We start from the raw sequence: 19,055 nt of genomic DNA on the forward strand, positions 1-19,055 counted from the left end.
TCTCTGTAACAGACGGTGGCTCGAAAGTACGTGGATGGAGTGGAAATGAATTCATTTTAGTTAATCAAGACTGGTCGGTTTAGATAGTTGGCAGTTTTGTGCGAGAACGCTGAGTAATGGGCCCATAACTAAATGCCGCAAGCGCCCGTCTGAAAACTGTAGAGAAATACTAAAGAGGAGGAGAGAAGGGCGAGGGAGGGAACAGATAACTGAAAGTTTCCCTTCGCTCTTTAGAGATGGAACGAGCTAGGGCGCCAGCTGATTACTGATTGTTGTTTGTCCGCCTTACAAACGATTTTACCAAGAATGCACCGGTCTTATAAATCGAAGCCCATCCATTGATCTTCGAAACGGGAACGGAGCGGAGCTTCGCATGTGTCAAAGCCTCCTGTGTCAACGCTACAATGCCGAATTCCGCATCCCCACACCACACTGCTTACATACTAGCTCTTAACAAATATTCTTCTCGTGTACGAAGCAGGCAACATGAGTAATGGGATTCATGCTCAGTTGAACAAACAGTAACAATGAGCGGACCAACTTGAAGCATTATCTACGAGATGTGTCATTGACTATCTACCACAAACAGAAAAGCATCATGAGGTAGAGGCATAAGAGCCTGAAGCAGATTGTCTGATTAACAATGTAAGGCGCATCATTTGTCGAAATTTATTATGTCCAATGAGATGGCAGACTGCTAACACATCACAGATGCAAAGACAGAATACCTGATCGAGTATACTTGATGAATCTTCCAAACATGGATAGTTTTCCATGGTAGTCTCAATGATTATTCTCTTCCTACTCCGTACACTTCAATCGCAACGCATCACACCAAGGTGGTATTTCTTTCGAAAATGGCAGGCGAAACTCCGCCGACCGATCTCCGCGCGCTACGGAGACACTGACTCGGCATTGAAATTGTGCCGAGGCTGCAATGAGTTTGAAGCTGTGGATAGGAGGCAAAAGGGGACGGAGTTGAAAAAAAAAAATTCAGAAAGGGAAGGAAAGAAAAGAAGATCAAATACAATTGGTTTTATAAAGCAGCTGTGAGGTCTTGGAGAATCCTCTGTTTTCAGGATTGGTCAAGAGATTGTTAATTACAACCGCAGCTCACCATTTTTCAGCCACCATGACTGTTTCAGTTTCAGAACTCAAACTCCAAGAGCCCATCACACTGCCATGTGGTCTCACCCTCCCCAATCGGCTGTCCAAGGCCGCCATGGCTGAAAGCTGGGCAGATAACGAATATTTGCCTGGCGAAAGGATCTTTAAGATTTATGAAAACTGGGCCGAGGGTGGATGGGGATCGGTGCTCACAGGCAACGTTCAAGTTGATGTCAGATACCTGGGAAGTCCTGCAGATGTGAGCCCCAACGAGAACGTCGACAGGGAGAAAATCCTTGCGGCATGGAAGAAATGGGCAAAAGCGGCCTCCAAAAACGGCACACCTGTTATCATGCAAATCAACCACCCAGGACGACAAAGCCCTGGTGGCGCCGGCACCAGAGGATATTTTGAGAAGCCAATTGCCCCAAGTGCAATTCCCTTGAATATTGGAAATGGCATCCTGGCTAGGCTTGCTAGGGCATTTGTCTTCGGATCGCCAAGAGAGATGACTCTTGAGGATATCCAGCGCGTTGTTTCTCAGTTTGCAGAGACTGCCAAGCTGGCAGCTGAAGCAGGCTTTGCTGGCGTTGAGCTCCACGGAGCGCACGGCTACTTGCTGTCTCAGTTCTTGAATCCGGCATCCAACACACGTCAAGACGAGTATGGTGGATCTGCCAAGAAGCGAGCAAAGATTGTTGTCGACATTCTCAAGGCCGTGAGAGAGGTTGTCCCAAAGGGTTTCTGCGTCGGCATCAAGTTGAACAGCGCCGACTTCAAGAACAAGGAGCAGCTTGCCGCGTGCATCGAACAGCTCGAAGAGATTACAGCCGCAGGTGTCGATTTGCTTGAGATCAGTGGTGGTTCATATGAAGATCCTTCAGTAAGCTTATTCCATTTTGTGCTCCAAGCTCCCGTGCATTGATGGTACAGAACAAACAAGGCTAACCGTAACTCCCCTTAGATGATGCAAGAATCCAGGTCCGCCAGTACTCTAGCCCGTGAGGCCTTTTTCCTCGATTTTGCCAAGGAGATCCGCGATAGATTCAGGCACGTTCCACTGATGGTGACGGGCGGCTTCCGGACACGCGAAGGCATGGAGGCGGCTCTCCGAGAGGACGCTTGTGACATTGTCGGCATTGGCCGACCTGCTGCCCTTAACCCTTATTTGCCTAAGAACTTGATCTTCAATAAAGAAGTCAAGAGCGAAGATGCTAGGGCGTATACGAGAAAGGCGCCGGACCTGTTGCTCCCAAAGCTTCTCGGCGTCAAGGTAATGGCCGGAGGAGCAGAGACTGTAAGTGTTCTTCTAAAGTTATTGACACACTGTGGAGAAGTTTTTAACTGATTGAAATTGTAGTCTTGGTATATGAAGCAAATGAGGTCGATGCCAACGGCAGTTTAGTGTTTTCATTTGCACATAGCGTGTTATTTGTACATTCGAGTCGTTATTACATACCCACACTTAATAAAGAGTCGTCTTCTTCTATTTCCTTTTCTCTTTGTATATCGCAAGACGAAACATAGAATATAACCATCATCATGTATAATGGCGTCATTCGATCTGCGACCTTCTCATGCAAAGTAGTCCAAATACAGGTCTCAATGCTACACACCACACGCTACCATTATTGGGAATGTTCCAAATCAGTCAGCACTGGCTTCCCTTTGGATACTCATCCACTAGATCTGTGTAGCCAACATCTAAACAGAATAACAATGCCGCCATTTTAGCGTTAATGTTGGAGACCAGGATGGCCGCACGCAGCTTGAGCTTCAGGCACGATGGTGGTCATTGCGCCATCGATAGACTCGGAGGCGTAGTGTTACATTGTAATCTCTGTTGGGCTCTCACAAGGTTGTGTATATGCTTGTTTGTGTAATAAGCTTAAAGGATGCCGGGGCCAACCAATTTCCAGTTTTTCTTTTTTGCTCTTCATATCTTCACCGGTTGTTAGTTCTTGTAACCATGAGAGTCTCTGTATTATCAACATGGGCACTGTGCCTCATCGGCGCATCTGCAGCACCTCAAGTCCAACAACGGGATGATGGAGGATTTGCCGACGGACAACCCATTAGCCCAGATGGGAAAGGAGCACCTTTTTCGGGTATGTGCATTCGATTTTCACGAAGAGGAAATATGCGAAAGCTCTAACAAGTAATCCAAGGCGGCACAAATCACCAATTAGACTTGCAAAATCCCAATAACCTGGGCCAGCAATCCACCGACAACGGCGTCGTTCCAAATCTCAAATGGAGTTTCTCCGATTCTAGGACGCGTATTCTCAAAGGCGGTTGGGTCCGGGAGCAAGTGGTCACTGATCTACCCGCAAGTCACGACATTGCCGCCGCTCAGCAGCATCTAACAAAAGGAGCCATCCGAGAGCTACACTGGCATCGAGTAGTAAGTTTTCGGACTCTTCATTTCTCCATCTCAACCTCGTTGTTATTTGGCCGTCTAAATTTGGTACCATAGGCTGAATGGGGCATCGTCTATGCCGGTCGCATCACCGTGTCTGCAGTTAACGAGAATGGCGAATACGAAGTTTCAGAACTCGGCTACGGCGACATTTGGTATTTCCCAAAGGGTGTTGCCCATACAGTACAAGGACTTGAAGATGAGAACGAATTTCTCCTAGTCTTTGACACGGCAGATTTTGACAAGATCGGGTAAGAAGAACACCATCTGCTCGTACAAATAAAGAAGCCTCTTAATAACTGACGATCACAGGACCACTTTCAACGTCGACGATTGGATCGCTCACACTCCCCGCTCCGTTCTCGCAAAGAACTTTGGAGTCGACGAATCTGTCTTCGATTCCATTCCCGCGGCAGATCCTTACATCATCAACGGGACGATTAGCACACATAATGTCACTGGGAATGGCCACAAGTTGTCTGAGAAGAGCACCTTCGTCTACCGCACCCTACAGCATCCACCTGAGAAGATTGGAGGGACTGGTGGCGAGTTCCGCAAGATTGATTCGACCAATTTCCCAATTAGCAAGACGATTGCGGCCACATTTGTGACGCTGAAGCCTGGTGCTTTGAGGGAGCTGCACTGGCACCCAAACGTGAGTGTCTTGACCTTCCCCTCAATCCAGGCGCAATCTTCATTACCCTCGATGAGAAACAGAGATTGACGTGTATATGCAAACAGGCCGAAGAATGGCTCTACTTCCACAAAGGCACCGCCCAAGCCACCGTCTTCATCGGCAACGCCGCCGCCCGAACATTCAACTTCCGCGCCGGCGACACGGCGGTCTTCCCCGACAACTCGGGGCACTACATCGAAAACACGTCAAAGACGGAAGATCTCATCTGGGTGGAGATATACAAGTCGGATCGCGTGGCCGATATTCCTCTCACGCAGTGGCTTGCGCTCACACCGCCGGATATCGTTGCGCAGACGCTCAAGGTGCCGCTGGAGTTTGTGGAGAAGCTGAAGAAAGAGAAACAAGTCCTGATTCAGTAGATTTCCGGACTGATGGTTTTGTCAATTAATATTAAATAACGTCAGAATGAGCAAACATATATCGTCAAAATCATAAGTATTTGTTTCTCTCTATCTCATATATACAGTGTACACCACTATTGGGTACCGAGATTGATCCCACAACAAATCCATACTATTAATTTATACAATCGCATTTTCCTTTACTCCTTCAGCAGAACAATGGCCTCAGAGTCCTGAACGGTAAACGAAATGTTACCGCTGCGGTCAGCCCTGATGATCTTGTCCGACTCCTGGCTCTTGACGCGCTTCGCCAAACCATTGGAGTCAGCATCGTAAGAGAATCCGTTAAAAGTGACACCAGTCTTGTCAGTAGCGCCAGCAGCAGTAAGGCGCTGAGACTTCCACAAAGATCCAGGAGCAACCTTGACGGTGTAGGTCTGGCTTGAACGGGTACCGTTGCCAGCGTTGTACTGTCTGAGGTTAAGAACCGCGACGCGACGCAAATCACCGTAGACGTAAGCGCCATATCCAGAGTCCAAGTCAGCATCCTTGTTCAAAGCAAGCGTCTTGACCTCAATGGTGTTGGAGTGAGCCAAGAAGGTGCTGGCAGCCAGCTTTCCGTAGTACGGAGCGTTGGTGGCGAGAGTTCCTGAGGGAACCCAGGCGGCGTAAGGAGAGCCCACGGACTGGTGAAAGTGGATTCGCTTGATAACGCCGGTGGAAGCAGCGTAGAGAGAGAACTCCATGGCCCAGAGAGCAGCTCCGAAGACATCAGAGAGGCCGGAAGCACCACCGCCGTACAAGCTGTTGTGCTCGCCGATAATGTACTCGGCATCAATGGTAGAAGTTTTGGCGTAGTTGACGTGGCTTGTGATCGACTTCACGACGGCATTGTGGCTCATCAGAGTGTTTTGCAGAGTAACGCCGGGAACGGTGGCGCCGTTCATGTAGTTGTGGACGGAGACTTGAGTAATCTTCTCCGTAGCATTGCCCTCGTCAGGGAAGATGTCGGCAATGTGCAGCTTGGCACCGGGAGAGCTCAAAGACGGAGCAATGTACTTGAGGCTGTGGAAAAGGTCTGGGCAGGCCTTGTGAAGGTAGCTCTCAAAGTGCTGGGTTGAGTTCAACCATTCGTTGGCGTATTGAGAGGCATTGTACGTGCTGGGGCGTCTGCTTCCGCTGAACAGGTCAGGCTCATTTCCCATCTCCCAGAACTCGAGCTGGCCTCGAAGAGCCTTGCAAGCCAGTGGCACCGTAGCCTCGAGAGTAGCCCATCCAGAGGAGTTGTATGCACCGAGGTTAAACTGATGAGAGTAGCGGGTGCCAGCGGGGAAGCCGCCGTAGGACTCGAAGAAAGTCGTTCCAATGCACTGCCACGCACCGGGGTCGGCATTGGGGCATGCGCTGGCTGTAGATGTGGTCAAGGTCGGGTCGTAGATGGCACGATCACTGTTGAAACTGTTAGTTATACTGGCCGATGTTGTGAATCACATTTAGGCCGTATATGAGACTCACCCAGAGTTTCCACCAACTCGCACAACAATGCCGCTGCCCTGGAGCTCGGCCAAGTTGTGCATCAGATTGTGGGAGAAGGCATTAGGCTGATGCTTTGTTCCTAAAGACCGAAAACAAGACAAAGTCAGTTTACTTGAACCTCGACCATACAACATAGAAACTCTCTAGCTGTAGAACTCACCAGCGAAAGTAGGAAAGCCAATGAGCTCAAACGACAAGCTCACATACGAGTCAAACAGACTCGCGGCCGCAATCGACTGCGACAGCAGCACAGATGCCGGAACCAAGTACTTTGCCATTGTAGCTTGCCTCTTTGCTTGACCAGAATTTACTCGTACGAAGAATAAACTTGAGTCCAACAATCCTTCACGAAGAGCTCCAGAAAATAAGAAAAAGTTCGTCCCAGCCCCATATATACAATTATATCTATCATGTCGTCATGCGATGCTACGCTGCCCAGGAACCACAACTCCTGAGGTCCCTGAATCTAATGCAGGCCCGTTCATGATGACATGACAACCAAGGATGCTCTCCGGTCCCCAAGATCAGTTAATCCATCTATAGGAACAATTTCCTCACGGCCGCCCCAGACGGCTTTGCCTGTTTCAGCAGGAGAGAAACAGCTGTGCGAGCTTGTTGTATGTGCAGGGATTATCGGTCCTACCCTTGTCCTTCCCCCACAATCTCGAGGCTGTAACCCCCGTAGTGCTGATGCGACCGTGTTCGGGTCGAATTTCCCGGCAATGCTATAAGAAAGGAGCAAGTATGTACGAGCTCCTATGTTGCCAAGGCTGCATACAGGTAGTACTATTACCATATCACCACTATTACTCAGTGCTATTTCTGTAGGATGACCGATGATCCTTAGCACTATTTCTAGAACAAGAAAAGGAGATCCTGCCTTGTTGCTCGAAGATCCGTAAGACGAAACCCATAATGGATCGACAACCGGATATTCGGATCAACCACGCACACTTTTTTCCAAAGACCTGCAACTCCTTGTCGCCCTATCCAAATCTAACCATAACGAACGTTCTATTCCCCCGCATTCAAGGCGGCCGTAATTGAGGAGCTGTTCGATGCTAGGCTTGCTAGCACCAAATATGGGGTGTCATTCCGGGCCGACTAGTGTTTGCTCCATGTATTTGGTTCAACAAGCAGAGCAACAGAGGATCCAATAATACCACGTCCGTTGCAGCTTCGGGCATCGATGGAGACTTCTTCGGCACTCGACTAGGCCGTTCGACCGCTGCTTGCTCTTGAAATTTCGTAATTCGCCCCGGATTGTTATGAAGCACCCCTGCTGTCATGCCATCAAATGGGTTACCATTTCGGCTGGATAATTCCATCTCATACTTCTGGCGCCAGACCGCAACTGCATCGGAGATGTCACACAGTCAGACTATTGAAATCCGGAGGCCTTCACTCCGGACACCGTTCGACTTTTGATTGATCCAGTTCCGACAAAGATACTGTTAACCCGATGCTGTAAAACCGAAGAAGGATACTGGGTAAAGCTACCCTCGGCCATCCCGTCTATCATTACGCCATTCACGACACCAATTCCAGTGTCATATCTTCTAAAGAAACCCTTTTTTTACAGAACCTAAAGCATACCATCAAAGCCAATGCGCCAAATCAATACCGCCTCCCGCCTCCAACAGTGGAAATAGATTTAGAGCAGAGTTTGGATCGCTGTCGTTGCCGACGATCCCATCCCAGTACGTAGTATCCGGCGTATGCAGCATCGACTCCGACAGTCCCAGGAACACGGAATCCATCTCTCCCAATCGCGGAGATGGCCCACTCGGTAAACTTTGGTGCTGTAGAAGCGATCTATCCATCGAGCTGCGGCTCCTGGTCATGGTCGTATCCGGCGTGCTGACTCGCAAGTCAATGTCCCTGAGCGGCGCCGGGGATTTATTTAAAGGAGATCGTGCATCAGGTGCCACCAGGCCGAACAACTGACTCGAGTTTTCTGTGCGTCGCATCCGCTCTTGAAGATCCTGCCGTTCTAAATGCTCCAATGCCGTCGTGAGCAACGACTGGGCAATCAAGGAGTATTGCCGGGCATGGGCATCGTTCTGCGCAAAGTGATCCATGGTTTGTATGGACATTCGAGTATACTTTTCCAGTATACGGCCGAATCCGCCCAAGAGACCAACACCAAGGACCAGCGAAGCAGCAAAAAGCCATGATCTATAAACCATTAGTTCAAATCTTTATGCCATCAATTAGCTGAAATTGTTATACTCACACAAGCAGAGGAGCCTTCCTCTTCAACACACCCCTTTCAATCAAATCCAAGACTGGATCCACCATCAAACTTGCGGCATCGATGCATGCGTCCGCCAGCTTTGATCTCCCCGATGACATTGCCGGTCTGCCCGATGCAGCCGAGCCATCGACAAGTCTCTGAAATAACTCATACATCAAGAATGGCCGTGAAACAAGCATCACTGCATAGTAGTACGATGACAGCACCTGGCAGGCTCCCGTGACCTGAGCCTCATTGCGAGCGGCGGGTTGTGCAATAACCTCTTTTAGTAGGCCAAGCCATTTCCCAGACCATCCTCTCAGCTTGAGGGATATCCCCTCTGTCAGCTGCATAGATATCTTTTTCCGCCCGTATACTTCCAAAATGATGTTTTCCAGTATCAGTAAGATCTGCACAGAGGCATTGAGCAGGTCAAACACCTCCTTCCCATCAGCTCCTTGAGCGTGATAAGGAACAGTGCAATCCACATCTGAAGTGGCGGGAGGGCGTCCCATGGAGCTGCTGAGAAATAAGTCCAGCACTCGTAGACTCTTCCACAGCTGATCCCTCTGCTGGTGAATTTCGTGTCCAAATCGAGCATTCACCTCAGTTCGATGCAGGCCAATCGAATAGGCTGCCCTTGCAGCAATTCCAAAGAAGAGAAAGGCTCCATTGATTTGACAGGAACACAGCATGTAAACTGTAACCAAGATGAACGCTTGCACCGTCTCAACACCAAGGCTGTCGCTCAGATCCGTATACGCCAGATCGCGAGCATACTCGAAATACTGCTGAGACAACACGTCGTCCTCTGCCTGCAGCCCAATGGCCAGAACAAGAAAGTGAATAATAGTCGTAACGTTATCTGGCTTGTGCGTCAAGTTCGCCCATATCGTCAAATCATCCAGCAGCTTCGAACTGTCAAACAAATCCACCAAACTCGCTGTTGTCGACAAATACGCCGAAACCGCAGGGGTAACATCCACAGGCCGGACTTCAGGCATCCTTGGATCTCTTACTGATCTCTTGGATTGCCGCGCCGGCGCATTTTCCAGGACTGAGAATCGACTCGTCTGCGGCGCAAAGGCATTCTGGCCGACTCGGTTCGTCACAAGCCTACGCACCGACTGGAAGAAGGACAATGGCGCGCAATCCCCGATAAAGGTCAATTTTCCATGGGCGTCACACAGCAGTCGAGCATCTCGCGGCACTTCAGTCTCGTCTTCAGCCACGGACGACTCCTGAGCCTGGTTCAACGCAGATGCCGACGATTGCATCCGATGCCGCCTCTCGCCCCCCATCGCCGGAGACGAAACAGACGCAGAAGCAGAAGCAGACGACACGCCCACCCCAGCCACCGAAGACACGCGCCTCGAAGCCGGCGTCCGACTCGGTGATGCCGACCTCACCGACGAAGAAGCGTCCCTAGTAGACCGATCCCGATCCTGATCCCGCGACTCCCGCACCGACGGCGGCGGCGACCTCGGCAGCTTCTGCGACTGTCTCCGTCTCCTCTGGGGCGAGTAATGGCACACTTGCGCCCTCTGCCGCGCAACGCAAAATCCGCATGGCAGTTTCCCGTCGCACTTGACTTTCCGCGCCTTACACCCGTCGCAGGCATTGGCGATGCGGCTGCGGATGTAGCGAACGGGCTGCGATCCTGAGCCATCATGGTCCATGTCCATTGGAGGGAGAACAAGGGAGAGGCGATTTTTATGCTCAAAGTTCGTCTGGATTGGCCAATGCGACGCTGCGGATGCGCGGCGGACAAAGAAATCATTCGTCCAGTAATAGTTTTGTTCTTCTTCAAGGTGTAAAAGGATGCGGGAAGGCGGATGACGGAAGTGCGGATGTCAGAGTTGTTATATCCACAGAGTTGTACGAAGTTGATGGATGGTGGATAAGAGCAAAAGCGGAAGCACTGTGCTAAGACAGATGAGTCAGGCAAGCTTATACAGTGAGTTTATCTATTATTTTCACACTGTATGGTACAAAAAAACATTCCTTTCACTATTATTATTCTCGTAGAGTATGGACAGGAGAAAGAAAAGGAAAGGAGAGAAGAGAAGGATGAAATACAAAGAACGACAGATCTAGCGTGTTCATATAATATATAGGTAACCAGAATATACATACAAGTAGGTTACTTGCCTGAGTAAGACAAAACAAATTACGGATACTAGAGAAACCATACACTAATCGTATCATCATCATTATGAATGAGAGCAAAAGAAATCAGATTTCTAAGCCATCGGTATCCCATACGTATGCATACAATCAAGTCATACACAAAAACATCTAGGTTCATCATATGCCAGTTCTATGGCCCAATCCTTCTCCCAAACGCCAATACTCATATATGTCATCTTGTGACCTAAAAAGGCACAATATACCGTAACGCCATTCGTTGTTTGCAAACCCAAAAAGAAATGCCCGCTGCATGAAGCAGAATATAGAGAGCTAACAAAGTATTAAAGGAAGTAATATATATATAAGGAAAAACAGGCGGCAGCCGTCGGTATGGCCTTCATCTAATAGGCATACCTCCTCGGCTATCCAACCTTCGGTGTGCAGAGACGCCTGCAGCGGCAGAGCCCGGCCCAACTTTAATAGTGACACGGTGAGGACCCTCGAGGCCAATCCCGTCACGTTGGGCAGCTCCGAGATTTTCCAGCCGTAGGTTGCTCCCCATGTTCATGCGTCTCGCCTGGCCAGTAGTGAGATGGTCTTCTGAATCTGGGGCTGAGAACAGCAGCGGCGGGCTCTTTCGGCGCTCCAAACTTCCTCTTCGAAGGCGGGAGATGCCGTTGCCGGCGCTGCCCATCATGGGCATGGTGGATCGTGAAGGTGGTCTCTCGATGGACGGAGGGGCGATTGAATTCACCCTTCTGGCCACGGGGACTGAAGTTTGGCCCACGAGACTCATTCTCCGAGGCTTTTTCGAAGCAATAGCGTTGCGGAGCTTTTGCATATCAATCGTTCCGGACTCAGAGTCTGATCCCGAGCCGTTCGGCGGGTTGTTTTCATCCATGACCGACTGCAGTTGATGGTATTGTGGGGGACTCGGTCGAGGAACCTTGCTCAAGGAGAGCGGGGATGAATTCTCGGCTCTAGGGCCGTCTAGAGATGTTCTCAAGGGCGGCGTTCTGGCCACGTCGGGAGAGCTCGAAGAGCGGAGGTGCATGCTCAGAGTAGGAGGTGACGAGGACACCGGCAGCCCGCTACCTACCGATGAGAATCGCGCGCCCCTTGAGAGGAAGCCAGCTTGAAACCTACCGGTCTTAGCGATTGGAAGGCTCGGCGCGTCCGACATCTCTAGGCTTATCGAGGAGTCGTCGTTTGAGGCAGCATCATCCTTAGGAACGCTGTTCAGCTGTGGCGGCGAGGGAATCTTGCTCTTAGCTACTGGCGATGGCTGCACCGAAGGGGAGCTGAAAAGGTTCTGCGGCGTCTTCTCGAAGTCTTCCAGTGTGCCGTCCTCTGTCTCGTCGTCCCTCCACCTGACGCCTCGGCTCTTGGTGGTTCGTTTGACTGGTGTAAAGCTGACTCCCTTCTTCGGCATACCGAGGGCCTTACGCCGTCTCGGCAACGCCTTCATGGGAGTTGCAAACACATGTTCGTTTTGTACGGCCACGACCGCCGGAGGCACAACTGGTCTGTAGGCAGATAGGGATTTTCTCTTTCTCAGCGTTCGCCGTGGCGGGGGAAGAGCGTCAGGCATAGCAGCCAGGGAACCATCGGGCTTGACCACTTGGGATGCTGCCGTGAGGCCAGTCTGTAGGAGGCGGGAAATGGCCTCCTTGGCGTGCGATACTGCGCTGTCTTCGTCCATCATCATGATTCCAGAAAGGGACGAGATTATCTCAAACTGGGCAGTGAGAAGCATCTGCATCATGGCAGCATCCCCCGCCTTCTCCTGTTCCAAAACTTCGCGATAGGCCTCGCGGTTGAACTCTGACTTGAGAAGTTCAGCCTCGCGTGTCAAGCTCTCAATTTCGCCGGTATCAGCACCCTCAGCCTGTTCAAGCTGTCTGATACCGTGAGCCAAAGCTGTGTCGAGATGGCGCTCCCAGGCCGATTTATTCAGCCTTTGATGAATGTGATGTCTGCTGTTCTCCAGCTCCAGCATGATCCCCTGAGCGGTTTTACGAATGGCTGCGAGGCTTTGTGGCATTTCTGCGTCATTCTCCCTCTGGTCAGCAACTGCATCAAAGGCCGCGATCCACGCAGACAGCAGACTGATGCGCCTCTCAAAGTGCTTAAGTTTTCTCATCGAGGTAATACGCTCCTGACGCTCGGCACCTGCGTTGTCATACGCAGCCCGAAGCCTCTGCATGGCCTCTTTCGCGATGCCGTCTCGTTTTTCGTACTGCTTTCGGAACTTAGCGAAGCTGGTTTTCTCAGACTCCCTCTGCTGTGCTCTCAGCTCGTTGATCAGGGCCATTTGCTCGTCAATCTTGATCAAGAAGTCCTTCACGTGGCGGTTAACGTTGAAGACGTTGCGAGTGACCTTGGTCTGGATGTTCTTGGCTCTGTTTGCATAACGCAAGGTGTTTTGGGTTTCATCGTAGTGAGCACTCGAGGGTGAGACGCAGACAATCATGACAGTCTTGCAGTTACCACCCAGTGAGAATTTGAGGAGTCTAGTAAGCTTGCTGTTGCGGTACGGCACGTGTGCCTTTCCTCGCGGGTCGCAGAGAGCATTAATGCAGCCTCCTAGAGCAAGAAGCGACTTGTTGATGTTGGCACCCTCCGTCAGGCGCTCGCCTCGGTTTTTGGTGACAGATGCACGCTCGGAGCCCGCCAGATCGATGATGCTGAGAGTCGCCATGGTGTGAGGCTCGTTGACGTCGGCATTTCTGTCCTTTTGCGCAATGTTGATCTGGAGCACGGCGTGGGATCGAGACGAGGTTGCGTTTGCTTCGGTCGGTGAGACGGTTCGGTACTCGTTGCCCTGGACAATCATGTCCATGACCTCTTGGACATCCCGAGGGCGATGGCTGGTCAGGCCAGGCACGGCGACCGCCGCATTGCTGTCTTCGCGAAGAGGCAGGCCGGACTTGCTGCCACCGGGCACCAGCAAATCTCGGATCGTTTCGTTGTAAATCTCCAGGTAGCTCAGCGTCAGCTCTGTAGACTTTTCATGGCTGCGTTCTTCGATCTTCTCGAACAGCTCCTGCATCGTCAGGAAAATAATCCCGGGATGCTGTGCTGTGCCGGTAATGGTATGCGTCTTGCCGCATCCAGTTGCGCCGTAGGCAAATACAGTCGCATTATATCCATCCAAGACGCTATCGAGTAAGCCTCGGGTCGTGCCCTCGTAAACCTCAGCCTGCGTTGTGTTGTCGTCAAAAACTCGATCAAAGGCAAACACTTGATCTTTCACTTTTTTCGAGCCGGGAACGACGGTTCGGGAGAATTTCTGGACGGGGCTTTCCTCTGGCGGATCAAATATTCTGCAGCAGAATCAAGAGTCAGCCGATGGAGAGGATCACCAATGGCATTCGGTAAGCATGCTCACAGGCAACGATCGTCCATAACTTTAATAACATTTCGGATGCCCCCACGGTGAAGCTTGGGAGTCGGTGCTGAGGCAAAGGAGCCATCGCCGAGAAAAATCGTGCCATCGTCGTTCCGTTGCCTAAAGGTTGAGCGTGGTTAGTTTCGATTCGACCGCCAGGACGAAGAAGAAGTCCTACAATGAAGCTGCTTCTCGGATCGTAAAAGGCCGGACTCGGACTGCACCGTTCAACGTTAGCAAACTACCTTCTCTGCCAGAGTAGAATCCATGGGACAGAATAGACCGTGAACATACCGGCCACTGTGATGGACGACTGCCCCGAGTCGTCCATGGTTCACCGCTTCCCGTGATAGACTTGTTTGTGCTCCCAGCTCAAGGCTGCCGTGTTGTGTTCTCCAAGGTCGTGCAAATTGTTCGACAGAGGCCCAATTCCCGGTATCAAGAGGTCGTCAGTGCGCAATGATGCCTGGTCGAATCGGTGTTGAACGATCTAGATAGATAATCGGTGACCGGGGGAGGGGGGGCCGGCAGAGCTGAGATGAAGGAATGCCGACGGAGTTAAAGGAAGAAAAGACACAGCCAGCCCCAAGAACCAGATCAAACACGAACAGTAGCAGCAGTAATTTGTAGGAGATATCGAATAGTCAAACACAATGGCTGCAAACAAAAATGTCAAAATGGAGAGAGCGATTGGGCCTCAATTGATATCCCGTAGAGGCTCGATATGTACGAAACAGAACAAGTCTAGCTGGACAGTGACGTGCCAATCAATCGGGTTTATTTGTTGACCCTTGTCAGGAGGGAAAATGGAAAAAGGCGGTGTTGCCTGGACAACGTCTAGCGCTGCGGGAAGCTCCACCCACAGGGTCTAAGAACAGAGTTTCGCAGCGAAAGCTACCCTGTAAACTCTGGAGATTTGCCGGGATTAGCTTCAAAGAAAGCGCCAACTCAACGGCCAAGTGTTGCTGAGAATGGCGGTCAGATGGTTTGAAAAAAGTTCTATCATTTTCAATTGATGAGAATGAAGGTGTCGGTGACGAGCAGCGTGGGGGTGATTGGCCACAGACACAATGTACATGTGCGGTCTCTCCCACCCTTTTACGGAGCACGGATACACTGCTAGGCCTATCAGGTCGAAAATGACCACCACATGTGGGATGAGGCAACAGGACAGCATCACACCCATGGCATATACAGTGTAGAAGTGGCTAAAGGATGGAATAAACAAATTGGCCTGTATTGAAGCTACATTAACTTGTGTACAGTACTAGTATGATACTACTCTATCACAGGAACACCATAGGTTGGTCTACTCATTATCTGTTGTGTAATACAAGAGAAGCTTCGTTGTTCCAGCGCTCCAAGGTTCTGAACCAAACTCTGTGCTACATACATTCGAGGCCATCTTTTATTAGCACAAGCTAGATATTGTTTCCAGCACTAATAACGGCTTCTAATGGTTTATACGTTCTTCACGTGCACAGCAACACATTAAGATTCTCGAGTGTCTAACCTACAGTACCTGTTCAAAAGCCAGGAGTTGTCCCAACCCGCTGATTCACTCAAAACCATGAGATAGCAGCATTCAAAAGCTTGTAGTATTATCGTGCCGCGGGAATCATCCTGATCTCTCCACGTTAGATCTACCTACGTCAAATCCCGTAGAAGCGTGAAAGAAAAAGTCCACTGTATTATACACAATCCCTGACGCCTATCCCTTGTTAAAAGTGCCTTTGACCATTATTTGTAAAGCGAATTCTGCAGTTTGTGTGTACCCGTTCCTCGCCCGAGAGTGAGCTGCCGTCTTTGTTGCTCAACGTACCCAATAGCATTCTTGCATAAAAAATCAAGCTCCGACTGCGGGTGTGTACGCATAGCGAGGAAGAGCTGCCATCTTCTCTTCGGGACTGAACTCTGCATCGTCGTAGATCATGCGGCCCTTCTTGTCCTTGTCCTTTTTGCTCTTGCCTTCTCCCTCCTCGCCCTCTTCCGCCTTCTTCTGTGGCTTGACACCGGCTTCGGCCATGCGAATCAACTGATCAATCTCATCGCCAGAAGCGGCAGCTTGAGCTGAGCCGCCCCAGAATCCGGCCTGTGTGGGTCGTTGAGGCAAACCAGGTGCTCCAACAAGGCCTGAAGAAGGCCGCGCTGGAAGAGAGTCTGAGGAAAATCCGTAAGCCGCTTGTCCATGGGGCTGCTGTCCAGGAAAGCCGGGCTGGTTGAACGCTTGCTGAGGGAAGGCGGTGCCTGTCTGTACGACACCCTCCATGGTACCGCCGCTTGCTACCGCCGCTTTTCGCTGGACTCGATACTCGGCAAATCTCTTTAGGAGCTCCTCTGCTGTCTCAATCTTGATCTTCTTTCTCGGGTTCTTCGATTGGCCAGGCGGGGGGTTGCCGGTCGCAATTCTGCGGTCCTCTTGTGCTTGGTAAAAGTTTTGGATGATACGATTCCGGTGCTGTTCGAGGACTTCTTGAGGAATACCCTCCATACCAAAGATTTCGACCTCGAGTCCCTGTCTGTTGGGCAGCGCATTTTCAACCTGGCTAAGCGTCTCTTTGTGAACCTGGTTCAAGTGGACGGAGAGACCTGAAAGCACGCCAATTGTTAACCAGTCCTCTTCCCCATTGCTCGCGAAACCGGAGCACTTCTCTTCTATCCACCAAGGCTTGTACAATGGAAAACGTACCTCCGGCAGTGTTTAGGCGTCGGCCACATCGGTCGCATTTGAAGTGCTTGGCTTTTTGGTGGGAGATGAGGAGCTTCAGATCTTCGAAATCACGCTCGCCTATGGAGGAAGCAACGGTTAGCAGTGTGAGAAAACGAGACGCCTCAGGGCATGTGGATGAAGTCTGCACACACAGTAATAACACCATGGTCGCGAGAGGATTTCCTCGACATCGGGATGGCCGCGCTTCTTTTTGCCCATCTTGCTGCACTGCTCTGCTCTACGAGTGGGAAACCAGCAACGGATGCGGCGCGTTGATAATCGATCGCAGAATTGATAGCGCCGAGATTCAATGGAAGCGAACGCGACGGAGAGAGGCTGCAATTCTAAAGATGAACTTGGTGCTGTAGTGGTTTGTAGGTTGAAGCTTTAGTGATGGTGAGCTCACTGTTGGTTTGGAAGATGTGCCGGTTGAATCTCGGGTTAGTCACGAAGTGGCTTTGTGGGGACCGAATTGTATGGGCCTTGAAGCGATGATGTTCTATTAAGGCATGGATGAAAGTTCTCTACTAGGCACCTAGAGGAGTATTTATTACTTGTGTGGATTGACTAACATTAAAACTAATGAATATGTGGCTAAGGTGCTCATATTTAGAGTTCAATTGGATGCTTGCAGTTTAGAGAGTGGTAATCCAGCAGCCCAATTTGGCTATCTGAAGCCAGACCCCGGTGGGCTTAGGTGAAGGTTCATTCTACAAAGATGCAGAGGAAGCATCTTTTATGTACCTGGTGGTAATTTTCCTTTTTTTTCTTAACTAGCATCTACATGTATTCACATCGGTGTCCATGTATTCTATTGATGTATTAACATCGATATCTTCATCCTACCATAAGCTTCTGGACTTGTTTGGGTCGTTGAACCGACCACGGCTCTAGGGTGATTTCGACTGTCAGTGATATTTCGTTCAGACGGGGATAAAAGAGACCCCTACCAGCTGATTGCTCCCTCAGGGCAATGTGAAGCAGCCCATCCGATTATAGTAGTTGCGAGTGCTCGCAACTTGCATTACCAGCACCGCCAGACAACATGTTCTTTCGAGCATTATTATACATGGTGTCTAAATCATCGGCCCAGATCCATTGCATTCGATCCTGGAGATTTTGCTTTAGACGATCTTCAGATATTGGATCTTTGAAAGTATTCGACTGAGCGTGCAAATTAGTTCCATTTTCTCTTGACGTTGTCTGTACTCTTTGAGCCCGGGGCAATCGAACTGATTGGTAAACGTTCGTCAGCCAATCCTCTAGAGTGCGAGAGCCTGAGTCGTTCAGATAATCTCTCAAACAGTGTCCAAGTATATACCCATCTTCTATAGCCTGACCAACGCCAGCACCTATGGAGTGTCAGCGAATGATGCTCAAACTGCCTCGTAATGCATACCTTGATGAGGGACCATAGCATGGGCTGCATCGCCTAGCAGTGCTACTTTACCACTCGCAAATACCCATTTGTCGCAAAGAGGTCGGTCATATAGGATCCATTTGAGAGGCTTTTCGTCCAAGTATTGGATAAGACGGTTGACGGTAGGGTCGAATTCCGCGTAATCTTGCTCTAGATCGAACCTGTCCCCCCTCAGTGTCCAACTTTCTGTCTTATTCTTAAGCGATTTGCCGTCAGTCGCAACGAATGCGCCGATATTCAGCAAAGATCCGTGGCTAACGGGGTAGACAATAAAGTATCTGCCGGGACCTATCCAGATGGGAGTGTAAGTGTCCAGCGGCCACCATTCCTTGATAGCATCCGTTGGAACCAAGCCGCGATACACAACCATATTGCCAAACTGGGCATCATCGTTCTAACAGAGTTAGTGCTTAGTATATAGCGTTACACGCGACTTTTATAATTGTAGCGTACATGGTAGTGTTGACGTATACGAGAGTGAATGCCATCAGCCGCAACTACAAGGCCCGCCGTGGTCACTGTACCGTCTGCAAAGTTCAAGACAATAGCGTCATCTATCTCCTAACAATAGAATATTAGGTATTAACTCGAAAGATTTTCACGGGTGTTCAGAGCTCTTACCTCTATTGTCAAGCATTTTTTATTGGGGTGAAGAGTTGCAGCGGCCCTCTCTTTAATTATACGTATGAGGAGAGCTAGAAACTCAGCCCTATGCACCGGCAAATGTGATGGCTCGTCACCATCTGCCCTGATCCTGACAATCTCTTCACCAGTGTCGTATCGCCGGGCCGATAGCCAAATGTTAGTCTTGCCTGCTATCGCATGGGTTTGCTCATAGAGTCCAATCTGTTTGATGACTCTCAAGGTATTTCTGCCAAGACTGACGCCCGCACCAATCTCTTTGTACTCCGAGGCTTGCTCGTAGACATCAATCTCAATTGCAGTGGGATCACAGAATGAGTGGACACAAAGGGCCGCCATCAGGCCACCCAATCCTCCCCCAACGATTGCAATTCTCAAACTCTTGGAAGGTGCAGACATTTTGTTGAAGACTAAAGTTCTTCGTGA

General features: G+C 50.2%; 9 protein-coding genes across 9 annotated transcripts; 3 read left to right on the forward strand and 6 right to left on the reverse strand.

Moving 5' to 3' along the window:
- Positions 1–534: 534 nt before the first annotated feature.
- On the forward strand, positions 535–1,125 carry V8C40DRAFT_256923 (uncharacterized protein). The gene has a single exon (XM_083218376.1). The coding sequence runs from the start codon at positions 775–777 to the stop codon at positions 1,051–1,053; it is 279 nt and encodes a 92-aa protein (XP_083068260.1). The 5' UTR covers positions 535–774; the 3' UTR covers positions 1,054–1,125.
- Positions 1,126–1,132: 7 nt separating this feature from the next.
- Positions 1,133–2,512, forward strand: V8C40DRAFT_277789 (NADH:flavin oxidoreductase/NADH oxidase family protein; the record flags this gene model as incomplete). Its single annotated transcript, XM_083220996.1, has 3 exons — positions 1,133–1,990; positions 2,072–2,404; positions 2,468–2,512. The coding sequence occupies 3 exons, from the start codon at positions 1,133–1,135 to the stop codon at positions 2,510–2,512; spliced, it is 1,236 nt and encodes a 411-aa protein (XP_083068261.1).
- Positions 2,513–3,049: 537 nt separating this feature from the next.
- Positions 3,050–4,645, forward strand: V8C40DRAFT_120730 (RmlC-like cupin domain-containing protein). The gene is made up of 5 exons (XM_083210931.1): positions 3,050–3,215; positions 3,276–3,511; positions 3,584–3,777; positions 3,839–4,181; positions 4,268–4,645. The coding sequence occupies exons 1-5, from the start codon at positions 3,077–3,079 to the stop codon at positions 4,580–4,582; spliced, it is 1,227 nt and encodes a 408-aa protein (XP_083068262.1). The 5' UTR covers positions 3,050–3,076; the 3' UTR covers positions 4,583–4,645.
- Positions 4,646–6,593, reverse strand: V8C40DRAFT_256925 (glycosyl hydrolase family 79 C-terminal domain-containing protein). The gene is made up of 3 exons (XM_083218377.1): positions 6,261–6,593; positions 6,080–6,179; positions 4,646–6,013 (listed from the first exon to the last, which is right to left on the reverse strand). The coding sequence occupies exons 1-3, from the start codon at positions 6,376–6,378 to the stop codon at positions 4,765–4,767; spliced, it is 1,467 nt and encodes a 488-aa protein (XP_083068263.1). The 5' UTR covers positions 6,379–6,593; the 3' UTR covers positions 4,646–4,764.
- A 970-nt stretch (positions 6,594–7,563) lies between these two features.
- On the reverse strand, positions 7,564–10,222 carry V8C40DRAFT_120736 (uncharacterized protein). The gene is made up of 2 exons (XM_083210932.1): positions 8,337–10,222; positions 7,564–8,278 (listed from the first exon to the last, which is right to left on the reverse strand). The coding sequence occupies exons 1-2, from the start codon at positions 10,019–10,021 to the stop codon at positions 7,699–7,701; spliced, it is 2,265 nt and encodes a 754-aa protein (XP_083068264.1). The 5' UTR covers positions 10,022–10,222; the 3' UTR covers positions 7,564–7,698.
- Positions 10,223–10,788: 566 nt separating this feature from the next.
- Positions 10,789–14,344, reverse strand: V8C40DRAFT_120746 (P-loop containing nucleoside triphosphate hydrolase protein). Its single transcript, XM_083210933.1, has 4 exons — positions 14,152–14,344; positions 14,036–14,075; positions 13,858–13,977; positions 10,789–13,792 (listed from the first exon to the last, which is right to left on the reverse strand). The coding sequence occupies exons 1-4, from the start codon at positions 14,186–14,188 to the stop codon at positions 10,864–10,866; spliced, it is 3,126 nt and encodes a 1,041-aa protein (XP_083068265.1). The 5' UTR covers positions 14,189–14,344; the 3' UTR covers positions 10,789–10,863.
- Positions 14,345–14,781: 437 nt separating this feature from the next.
- Positions 14,782–15,089, reverse strand: V8C40DRAFT_256929 (uncharacterized protein). The gene has a single exon (XM_083218378.1). The coding sequence runs from the start codon at positions 15,041–15,043 to the stop codon at positions 14,789–14,791; it is 255 nt and encodes an 84-aa protein (XP_083068266.1). The 5' UTR covers positions 15,044–15,089; the 3' UTR covers positions 14,782–14,788.
- A 55-nt stretch (positions 15,090–15,144) lies between these two features.
- V8C40DRAFT_256931 (C2H2-type zinc finger protein) lies at positions 15,145–16,940 on the reverse strand. The gene is made up of 3 exons (XM_083218379.1): positions 16,720–16,940; positions 16,547–16,645; positions 15,145–16,446 (listed from the first exon to the last, which is right to left on the reverse strand). Exons 1-3 carry the CDS (start codon positions 16,784–16,786, stop codon positions 15,704–15,706), a joined length of 909 nt encoding a protein of 302 aa, XP_083068267.1. The 5' UTR covers positions 16,787–16,940; the 3' UTR covers positions 15,145–15,703.
- A 620-nt stretch (positions 16,941–17,560) lies between these two features.
- Positions 17,561–19,028, reverse strand: V8C40DRAFT_283460 (uncharacterized protein; the record flags this gene model as incomplete). Its single annotated transcript, XM_083221951.1, has 4 exons — positions 17,561–17,919; positions 17,967–18,381; positions 18,441–18,548; positions 18,609–19,028. The coding sequence occupies 4 exons, from the start codon at positions 19,026–19,028 to the stop codon at positions 17,561–17,563; spliced, it is 1,302 nt and encodes a 433-aa protein (XP_083068268.1).
- Positions 19,029–19,055: the final 27 nt, after the last annotated feature.

Source organism: Trichoderma camerunense (assembly GCF_050948025.1).
Source record: "Trichoderma camerunense strain CBS 138272 chromosome Unknown V8C40scaffold_23, whole genome shotgun sequence".
Classification (NCBI taxonomy): domain Eukaryota; kingdom Fungi; phylum Ascomycota; class Sordariomycetes; order Hypocreales; family Hypocreaceae; genus Trichoderma; species Trichoderma camerunense.